At 44.9% G+C, this 11,253-nt stretch overlaps 1 protein-coding gene across 1 annotated transcript; it reads left to right on the top strand.

Moving 5' to 3' along the window:
* Positions 1 to 2,542: 2,542 nt before the first annotated feature.
* On the top strand, positions 2,543 to 8,642 carry LOC130683979 (rho GTPase-activating protein 20-like). The gene is made up of 5 exons (XM_057503267.1): positions 2,543 to 2,759; positions 5,458 to 5,570; positions 6,106 to 6,295; positions 7,515 to 7,623; positions 8,581 to 8,642. Exons 1-5 carry the CDS (start codon positions 2,601 to 2,603, stop codon positions 8,640 to 8,642), a joined length of 633 nt encoding a protein of 210 aa, XP_057359250.1. The 5' UTR covers positions 2,543 to 2,600.
* The last annotated feature ends 2,611 nt before the right edge of the window (positions 8,643 to 11,253 follow it).

Below are 11,253 nucleotides of genomic sequence, written 5' to 3'. Positions count from 1 at the left end.
AGACTCTTGAGCAGCTTACACAAGTAAGTGGGAAACCAGGAGCCTTTTGGTTACTTGATCCTGGTCTCGCTGACCCAGCGTCACAAGCACTGCTCCCTGTGGGTGCACGTGGCAGGGCACTCACTCACTACGTCCGTGAAAAGCCAAGTGGATGGGCGTTTGGGGATATTTGGTGAAATATTACTCACGTGCTTATCTTTCCACAACTCAACTCCACTGCTGACTTCTTTAAAGCATTCGGTTTTGTAAGCAGGTGGTTTAAGTGAACATTCAGGTGCCTTCTTAGGAAAACATCCACAGCTGAGCAGTGGGAACGTTAAGCTCGAAACATCACCCTTTGTTTGTTAAGCTCTTTGTCAGTAGTGCCCTGAGCTGTTGGGTAATTAGAAATCATGCCTAGGCAGCTTGGTGGGTATCAAGAAAATTGGCCACCTGGAATCTTATAACACAGTCAGCATGTAAAGACTATTTGCCAAGGACCTCGACTGCCGAAAGTCATCCATGGAGCTGCCTGAGGGTTGTGGCCCCATAGGGCAAAGGGCCGGAGGCCGGCGGAAGACTGGGGTCAAGCAGGTGTGTCAGGAAGAGCAGATCCTTTTGACAGGAGAAAGTTCATGACGTTGGTCAAATAGAAAGCCCAACAGGAAATCTCAGAGTCACAGGAGACTTCCTATGAAGGTAGATATTGCCCACACTCTGCGTCATTTGAATACCAAATTTTCTTAGCTTTCAAAATGGGCTCTGACACCAAAATTCACTGCACATGGTTAGTACCAAGAAACTTGTACAGCTATAGGTTGAGTGCTTTGTGAGGCAGTGAAGCAGGCAGTAGATGCCCCTGAAAGGACGGACCCTGAGTCCAGTCAAACCTGGAGGCTTAACTACTGGTTTGCAGGATACGGGTAAGAAGAACGCATTACCACCACAAGGATGCACTTGGCCCATTTCAGAATGTGGGAAATTCCAAATGGCCAGTGACTCAGTTTCTTTCTCTTCTCCCCATTGAAACAAATGTGATATGCAATGGCAATGGTGGAAATAAGGTGAAGTGAATTAAACTGCCAGTAATGATCATCCCACTTCTTCCTTAGATTCCTGCTGGAAGACAATTAAAAAGAATGCTATTCCACACCAGACGTGTTGGCAAGACTCCAGCACTTCACAGGACCAGCCCTGCCCCCCTCAAACACCTGCAAAGCCAAGACAGCTCTTCGGCATTTCTATGATGGACATTTGTGGTGATGATAAGCTGCTCAACCCCATTCTGGTAGGTCTCACTGCAGTCTTGCGTAGCCCTCCTGAGGAAGGAGAGCTCGGGAGCCCACGGCTTCTCCTCCAGTCTATCCCCAAATGGAGAGATTGTTAGCTCCTGGCTCTGGCTAAGAGACTGTTAAAATTACATGAAAGAATCAAATCAGACTTAGGTACTGCAGAGTTATAAGGCAAATACCACAGGAAAAGGTACCCTTGTCCATGGCACTTGTTTCAGGAAATCCCACACACGCCTGCTCAGGTCCGTCAAAATGGGTTTTGTGTGTATGAATCTCTGAGAGTCCTCCTCATCCTCATATTCCCTTTTCATCTCCTTCCTTAATTCTGCAGTAAGTCCAAGTCTCCTTCAGCAAGTGACTCAATCATACAACTCAAAATTGCATCCCATGGATTTGACGTGCATGTCAAGTGCTTAAGCATAAAGACTCATCCTCTGGCCAATATGCACACTTTCACCCAAACAGCCCAGGTCAGGTGAAAGCCACTGAGTTGGGCCTATGTTGTCTTCAATGGTGCACTGATTGACGCTGTTAGAATTCACTGAGTGTCCAGTACATTTCCTAGTGCTGTAGTAGATACAGGCAATTTTATTCCAGATTGAAAGACTTTATCATGCTACCTACTGCCCAGGTCCTCGCATCCTTCCCCACAAATTTAGGGGGTGGCGTAGCTGTGAGTATCATCATCCACACAAAGACACACACCAAGAGCGTCAGCAGAGTATGTATGTGCCCCAGGTCACATAGAAGATAGGCTGGACACCAGATTTTAGAGCCCTTGGACTATGTGACTCCAAGCCCTATTATCTCCCACACTGCAAGCAGAGGCCCTGGAGATACAGCCACAGGAAAGAAACACTGTTGACAACGGAATGTAATCGGAGGAGGCGGCCAGGGATTGGGGCCTGATTTTAAAAGAGGGAAGGAAATACAAGAAGTGGGAATGGGGTATGTATATACTTGCTCAAAAGGGAATAAACAAATGGGAAATGAGTATGGCAAAATGATTTACAGACGTGGGGAAGAGCGTCTACCTCTATTAGGGACTAATGAAGAATGAATGGAAGAGGACAGGGTGATTCCACAAAGGCCTTGAAGCAGACAACTTTGATGAAAAAGCATAAATTCCCTGAAATGGAAAATCTGATTAAAATAAGTGGTTGAAGTGTTTCAGAATACGAATGTAGAGTGGACTGTTGGGTAGAAATGTATTTAGAGAAATGGAAAAACGATTCCACATTTAGTCCCACCACCACTACCACAATGCGTCCACATACACTCTGGAGACGAGCTGCCATATGTCTGTCTTTCCTTTTCTTCCTATAGAGTATGCTTGCTTTTATCAATGAAAAAGGCCCTCTCAGGAAAGGAGTGTTCAGAACACCAACCCATATGAAATCTGGCAGAGAACTAAAGGAGAAGCTCAATTCCGGAAAGAAAGTGAACTGGAATAGTGAATCCATCTTTGTGATAGTGGCAGTCTTAAAGGTAGGGAGACTTCTAGCAGTGTTCACACACAGCCTAACTCTGAAGTTGTATGATTGGTATCATCTATCACGATGGCCTAGGAGCTATCAAAAACATAATAGGTTAAGACTGTGCAAAACTATAAAACACAAAGTCAAAATTTCACAGAGCTACTTTGATCGTTAAAAGCCTGCTTAGATATAATTTCCTCTTATGTCACACACGACCTTCCCCATCATACCTCCTGAGCACTCTATGCAAAATAACCATGATAATTATAACAAAATAATAAATTTCAACCTCCACACATACACAAAATGTTTACCAGAACAACCGTCCTAATTTGATGACTTCCTGCCCATACTTCTAAGGAGGGAAAGTTTCCAAAGGAAAATTTATATTCATCTTCAGAGATGGCTGTATTACTTTGCCGTAGTATGCAAAATTAGACTTAAAATGCATCAAAAAATGCTCAGTGCAGCCACCAAAATCTCTGGTCGCTTCATCATGATTCCTTCCCGTTACCCTCATGCCTTTTACTGTCAGAGTCACGTAGCTTTGACTCCAGCATGTGGGTGTCTTTTCACCTTTAGCGCCTCTGGCATCCACTGTTAAAACTTGATTTGTTTAGCTCACCGCCACAGACACAGTCCCACGGAAATCAGCTCCCACCACATGCCTCGCCTGGTAAACATGACTTGTAAAAACTGGGTGCAGCAGCTACAGTTCGACTGGAAATTTTAATGTTCAGTATGTTTACACAAAAAGTAGATCAATTGTGAAGGGACACATCTAAATCACAAGTATCAGTTACACGTCTATAAGGAGAATAAGAGAGCCGAGACAGGGTATCATCAGTCCATCTTAGAGCTTGTTAGCAGTTCTGAACCACAACATGTTAAGGTAGTAATGACTGCAAACAGGTTAGGAAAATTATCACATAAATGTCAGTTACATTTGGTCTTTCCTTGTCCTCCATGAGACTGTATGATAAATAGCAACAGTTAGAAACGACGTAGAGTTGATGACTACCCCCACAGGGACCACAATAATATACACTGGGTATGTGACAAGAAAAGTTGCTGCCGCTCTCTGCAGGGTGCGCACATGGAAATGCTTTCATTTTCTAGCAATAGTCAGCTTTGTTCTACGCGCAAACTAGCCAGAGGGTGGCACTCATAGGTACAGTTCTTAGATATTCCTCAAGTGTTCTCTTCCTAAAGTTGACTGATCCTGGTGGAGAATCAGACTTTGCAACTTTGGCCTTGATAATACCATGTGAAACTAACTGGAGACATAGGCCTCAACGAGAAAGGACTATCTCCTCAGGGCCACACTCATTTTCCCCCTAAGCTGTCTTAAAAGAGACGTGCAACAACAAATACCCTTGGCACAGTCGGGTCACGTTCTGGCTTCAGCACAGCTGGCCACCAGTGGATTGTGCAGCACAGGGTCAAAGGAGAGAGAGGGGACACAAATGCCATGACAGCTGCAGTTTGGGGCACGAGGCTAGGGCCCTTGTGCTCCCTGCTAGACTCTCAGAGCCAGCCAGGACTGTCGTGCTTCTTCCTTTCAAATATACTGGGATGGTTCCACAGCAAACGCTTTGAGAACTCTGTCCCGGGTGGGGACAGTGTGCCAGTGACTCAGTGGAGCAATGACAGGACTGGGACTTCCCCTTTTCCTTCACTGCTCTATCGCCAGCACTCAAAAGAGCACCTGGCACAAAGAGCGGCTCTGTAAGCATTAGAAGGAGGGAACACTTACTGGATTGTAATTGTGATGGTTCCCTGCAGACATTTTTTGACTGAGCTAAAACTAAGAGAAGTCAGTGGAAGCGAGGTATCCCTGTGATGCTGGTAAGGCCCTCAGGCTTGCGCAGAACTTTAAAGCTTCGTAAATGTTAATAGGCTCACACGTATAATGGTAACACTTGTTCATCAGCCTTCTGTGGTGCCAGATTTCCAGGCCTCCACTTAGGAAACTTACATTTGCCTATCCCTAACCCAGAGGCATGAAATTGTGATGTATCTAAATCTTGAGACACTTCCCCTTTTGGGGGGAATATATATATGTGCTACTCAGGGACTGAAAAGGGTAACAGGTAGCTAGGCATTGAGGATCTGGCTGTATTTCCAACATCTGCTGCTTATAAGGCTGCAGAACTGGACTTTTATAGGGTAACAAAAGGGAGGAATCGAACTATTAAAAGAGCAGGTTTCTCCCAACGGGCACAGATTCCTCCGGGCGGAAGGCCTGGTTCTCTCTTAATATCTGTGCAATAGCATGCGCGTGTATGTTTTGCTTAAAAAACTTTACTTGCTAGAATTCAGAGCAAGCACTGTCTCAAATAAACAAGCAAGATGGGTACATGTATTTCTTCTCAAGAGGCTGAATTGTTTTATCACCAGACCTGGTCAGTTTGTGCTAGTTGGCTAAAACGTACACAAAAAGTCACTTCCAGAGGCTACAAGGGGCTTTATCTTCATTGCCAACAGAACCTAGACTCTGTTTTTATGCTCCTAAATTGTGGTGAAAATCCAATGTACTGCTTTGGGTGTGCAAGTCAGAGCAGAGTCAGAACCGAGCTCTCCTGGTTCATGGTTTGGGTGGCTTTGAAGGTAGCGGGCACTGAACTGAAGTTTGCCACTCAAGGTTTTTCTCTGCAATTTTTCCAATATGTATTGACTGCAATAATAATATTCTTTATTTTTGTAAGGATTTTCTTCAAAACATCGAAGGAAGTCTTTTTTCATCCAGTCTGTATGATAGATGGCTTGCTGTTCCTTGTCAAGGGAAGAGGGAGGATGAGAAAATAACTGCCACCCGGAGGTAATGATGCAACAATTAATTACTCTACTAGGCTCACATTGAGAACTACAAATGACATACCCTTAGGAAAATATGCCTTTCATTTACAGCTTTGACCACTAAAATAGTTATGAAATCCGAAGGGTTTTCATTTGATCACACCCAGAAGGCCATTTTAAACATACATGCACCTCTTAACTGCCCTCATTGAACTCTTTTTCCCTAAGCTTACTTGTATGGTTTCCTTGACCATTTTACACCTTCTGAATGTATGAAACTGATAGGAAATAGACCCACAAGTCTACGAGAGATGCTAGTGGACAACTTTGCCAGTGGTATGATCTCACTTTGGCCAAGCACTTATTTAACCGGAGAAGTTATTACCCGGTTCAGGAATTGAATTGAGTCCAACATTTCTGTATGCATTCACACCTGGAGCTCTGCTAGAGTGGGCTGCGTACTTGGTGGACAAAGTGCTCTGTTCCTTGCCTCTGTGTTTCCCACTTCCACATCCAAATGACTTCCCTCACTTAAAATTTCATTTTTCTGTCTTTAGGCTTTTAGACCAGCTGCCAAGAGCCAATGCTGTGCTCTTGCAGTGTCTTTTCGAGGTATTATACAACATCAAGCAGCACTCTTCATACAACGAGATGACCGCATTTGCCTTATCACAGCATATAGCCCCGAGCCTTCTTTGTCTACCTAACCCTTGCAGCACAGAAGCAGGAATGTACTTGATGAAAAGGGTAAGGAGATTTCTTATTTTTATGTCCTGCGCGGCTGAGTCACCACCTTGAATCTGAAACATGTGCTAGTAATTCGGACAGACCAGTTTTTAAAAGTGCACATTTTAATTGCCCCCCTGCCCATCGGCGGGCATTTATCTAGTGGTGTACAGGACAGTGGGCTGCACAGTGGGAAATGGAGAGGAGCTGAGTCACTTCTCTCTCTCTCTCTGTCCAAGAGGGTCAGTGCTACACTGACTAAACAATAGAGAGACAAGAGTGATGTGATGTGACTCCTGGGCTTTGGAGTTTGACAAGCCAACTTTCAGCTCTTGGCCTGCTCGCTGAGGACTTGTAACCGTGGGCACGCTTTCCAGGCGGCGCTTTCCTCACTGTACAATGGCGGGAACACCCAGGACCTCTCTGGTTGTTAGTGGCACATCCCACACGGTTGGGTACTATGTTCCACACACATTGGCCTTCCTCTGTCAGCAGTGGGTCATTCCCAAGAATGCTTGCCTACCCTTTCACTTGGTACATGCTGAGGAAGCAGTAAAACACTCCGGAGCATCCTAATGGAGCCACAGCATGCCTCATGAGATCATAGGTCTGCCCCAGCTCGGCCAGACAGCAAGCATGAGGCGCAGCAGTGCATGAGGAGGGACTGCCCTCAGACAGGCAGCCATGGTTTCTCTCCAACTGCTGATCTTCCATCACAGAGAACCCACAGAGATCTCTGCTTCCCAAGTTTAGGGTTCTTCCACACTTAATAACTGAATTTCACAAGTTTTGGCCTATTGGATGCTTCATAAATTTTAATAAGGTGTTTTACATCATTTGCATCTCAAAAGACCTGGAAAGTTCTTCATAAGAAATAAAGCTTAGCAAGAGATTATATATACATCTCCAACCCAAGCATCCTATGTGACTTCCTTGCAGTTTAATCTATCTTTAAAGATGTAAGCATTGATTTAAAAATGTGACCTACTAAGCTAGGGTAGAAATCATAACTTTCATTCAAACATTGAAACCTTTTTAACATCTGTGCCAAAGTAGTCTTGGAAGTATCATTTATTTCTTAAACAAAACTGGATTATTCTTGGTTCTTTAGAATCAACTATCGAATTTTCCTCAGAATTCTTGTTCATTTTTTGTTAGACCCAAGATTCACATGTGAGATGGGATTTCTAACATTGCCATGTGAAGAAGAGCACCCTGTCTTTGCCCTTTTGTGTTACAGATATCTCTGGTAGAATTTCTCATTGAAAACTGCCACAAGATATTTGGTGAAGATGCCACTTCCCTCCTGGGGAAGAGCTCAGTGAACGGTGGTACCAGTGAGGCTACAGGTACTGTGAATAATTAATTCAGTTGGCTTTCGTAAGGAACACGGTGAGCAGGGTTGCCAGGGATCATGGGAGATGCTCAGACAGCGCTGTTCTGGAGCCTGCAGCAACACTTCCCATAGGCAGTGATTTCCACCTGCTCCTCCTCCCAAAGGCAGGCACACGCTCAGGGGAGGTTTCCCACCATTGTGAGATCAAAGAAAAGATAAGACAGGGTCCCTGACTTCAAGAGGTTGCTAGTGCAGATCGCTACCAGCATTAGGAGACATCATGGTACGATTCAGTGTTTGGGAATCTTTCAAACAAAGCTTGCAGCAGGACCCCTTATACACATAATCATAAGAGATGTACTCTGGCTGAAAGTGGAGTGACTGAAGGGCCTAGAGCACAGCCTGTTTGATTCACCCCACAACACACCCGCCTTTTTCTACTCTGTGGCCCTTGAGGCACCACAGGATTCCAGTGCTCTTTGACACAGGCTGGAAAGAAGCAGCATCACTGACACAAAGTCTGACTTCTTTATAGTGTAAACTCCTGTGCCTCCATTTACCAGCTATGTTATCTCTGGCCAGTTATTCTAGCTCAGTCTCAGTTTCCTCGTCTGCACAATGTGTATGGAAAATTATGTGTAAATCCAAGGATTGTTGTGTAGATTAAATTATAAATATAAATGAAAAGAAAAATACTGGAATTTGCCTTAACACAAATGTTAAAAGTTATTTGATCCTAGCTAATCATGTCTAACTAGCAGCAGTTTGTATTATAATGCAGAATTTTTAGATTCACAACCTGCAAACGTGTATCATGCACCCTTTCACATCTTGATGTTTCTTACGTCTACTGTAATTCAACTACTTTTTGTCAATTGTTAGGAAAATACATTTGATCAGGGGTTTAGATTAGTCTTGTATCTGAGCATTTGCTTATACTAACACAACTATTTGTTTTTCCTTTCATTAGTGACAACAGAACAGTCTTCTTGCATCTCAGCCAGTGACAGTGACAGTGACAGTGATTCATAAATGGTGCAACTGGAGCATGATGCTGAGGTCCTGCCAGACATGCTTTAAAACCTCAGCTACTGGAGCAGGGGTCAAGATGGTGGCGTGAGTAGGGTGGTGGAAATCTCCTCCCAAAACCATACGTATTTTTGAAAATAAACAGATACAACTATTCCTAAAAGAGAGAACAGAAGATACAGTACAACAGCCAGAGTACATCTACATCTGCAAGAACTGAGCATCTAGTAAAAAGGCCGGAGCTGCAAGCAAACTGGCTGACTGCCACAGCTCCAGAGCAGCTGGAGAACAGCCCCACCCCACAGGAACCACACAGAGTCTCCTCCCAGCACGCAGCTAACCGAGACAGACAGAGGAAGGCAGAGCAAGGCCCAGAAGGCACGAAGGGGCACCATTCTCGCAGGAGAACACACCCAGCGTGTCTGCCACCCACTGCAGTGCACTAGGCTACGTGGAGGGCCGCCCTGCCCACAGAAGCTAAGGAGATTATTCCAGAGACTGCTCCTGGTATGCAGGTAGACGGCACAGGCAGCTGAAGCCAAAGCAATGTCAAGAAGGCACAAAGTGGCGCCATTCTTGCATGAGAACACACCCAGCATGGCTGCGAAGTGCTGCAATACACTAGGCTATCCCAGGGCCGCCCAGACAACGGCAGCTAAGTCATTGAATGGATAAAAAAGCAAGACCCATCTATATGCTCCTTACAAGAGACTCACCTCAAACCCAGAGACATACACAGAGTAAAAGGGAAGGGGTGGAACAAGATATTTCATGCAAACAATAGGGAGAAAAAAGCAGGTGTTACAGTACCTGTATCAGACAAAATGGACTTCAAAACAAAGAAAGTAACAAGAGATAAAGAAGGACATTACATAATGATAAAGGGGGCAGCCCAACAAGAAGATATAACCATTATAAATACATATCTACCCGGATACAAGATGGCGGCATGAGAGGTGAGACAGAGAACTCTTCCCAAAACCACAAATGGTACAAAAATATGGTTAATTAATACAATTAACCATAAAAGAGCAAGAAGAAAGAAAGCTGAACCCGACTGCATACACACCTCACAAACAAGGCACACCTCACAAAACAGGGGTATGAAAGCCTTGATCTGCCGGGAACCAAGTCCTTCACCCACCCCAGCTCACCAGCGGGAGGAAGAGAAACGGAGTGGGGAGGGGGTGGAAACTGGGAATTGTTGAACACCTGGACCTGGAGATCTGCTCTGTGAGCAGAAACCTATATTGTGTGGTGCTCTGGAGGTTGGGGAGCTGGGACAGGTGGAGTGCTCAAGAGATTGAGATTCCGGCCATTTGTGGAGGACGGGATTCACACCCGGCCACTCTGGGACAAGGAAAAGGCAGGCAGTCTGAGAGGCTTCCTAGCAGTGAGAGGGCTGCTGAAGGGTCAGGGTTTGCACGGAGCTTGCTGCTTGGGGGAGGGGAGAGCTGGACAAGGTTGTCTGGGTGTGCTCAACCCAGATGCTTGGGAACTTTGAGGACCTGCAGGCGCCCCATCCCCCCGGCTGCCTACTCAGCTCCGAGGCCACCCACTGTGAAATGCAGCCTGCTGAGACTTCTTCCTGGCCTGATAGCACAGGCTCACGAATGGGCAGTCGCTGCTCCGCTGTCAGGCCAGCCAGACGGAAGCCCCACCTACAAAAGCTAGAGATGCCAAGCACAAAGGCTTACACCTGTGTGCTTGGCCCACTGGCCCTGACACTGGAGACAGTCACTGCAGACAGGAATCAGGAAATAGCTCTTTCCTCCCCTCAGGCGCCAGCTCCACTCACCTACAACCCCCAACCTCACTCTAGGGACTGAGCATCTCCTGAGACTGAAGCTTCTGGGCAATAGTGGGCACCACACAGAAATATGAAACGTCAAAAGAACATGGTTCGGAACAAAATCTCACAAACCCCAAAAAAAGGGCTAAATGAAACTGAACTCACCAATCTTCCTGAAAGAGAGTTCAAAATAAAAATCATAAACATGCTTATGGAGGTACAGAAAAATATTCAAGAACTCAGGAAGGGATTTAAGTCAGAGATTCAATCAATAACAAATTCCATATCTGAAATGAAATACAATGGAGGGATTTAAGAGCAGATGAGATGTAGGAGAAGAGAAGGTAAATAGATAGAAATAAGAGAAGAGGAATACAAAGAAGCTGAGGAACAGAGAGAAAAAAGAATCTCTAAGAATGAAAGAATATTGAGAGAACTGTGTGACCAAACCAAAAGGAACAATAGTCACATTATACGGGTACAAGAAGAAGAAGAAAAGAGAGAAAAAAGGATACAAAGTGTCACTGAAGACGTAATTGCTGAAAACTACCCCAATCTGGGGAAGGAGATAGTCTCTCAAGCCATGACGGTTCACAGATCTCCCAACAAAAGGGACCCAAGGAAGACAACATCAAGACATATAATAAGGAAAATGGCAAAGATCAATGATAAAGACAGACTTTTAAAAGCAGCCAGAGAGAGAAAAAAGATCACATACAAAGGAAAACCCATCAGGATATCATCAGACTTCTCAGCAGAAACCTTACAGGCTAGAAGGGAGTGGCATGACATATTTAATGCAATAAACCAGAAGGGCCTTGA

This window comes from Manis pentadactyla, chromosome 5 (genome assembly GCF_030020395.1).
Source record: "Manis pentadactyla isolate mManPen7 chromosome 5, mManPen7.hap1, whole genome shotgun sequence".
Taxonomy (NCBI): Eukaryota; Metazoa; Chordata; class Mammalia; order Pholidota; family Manidae; genus Manis; species Manis pentadactyla.
This window is presented reverse-complemented; position numbering and strand designations above follow the sequence as displayed.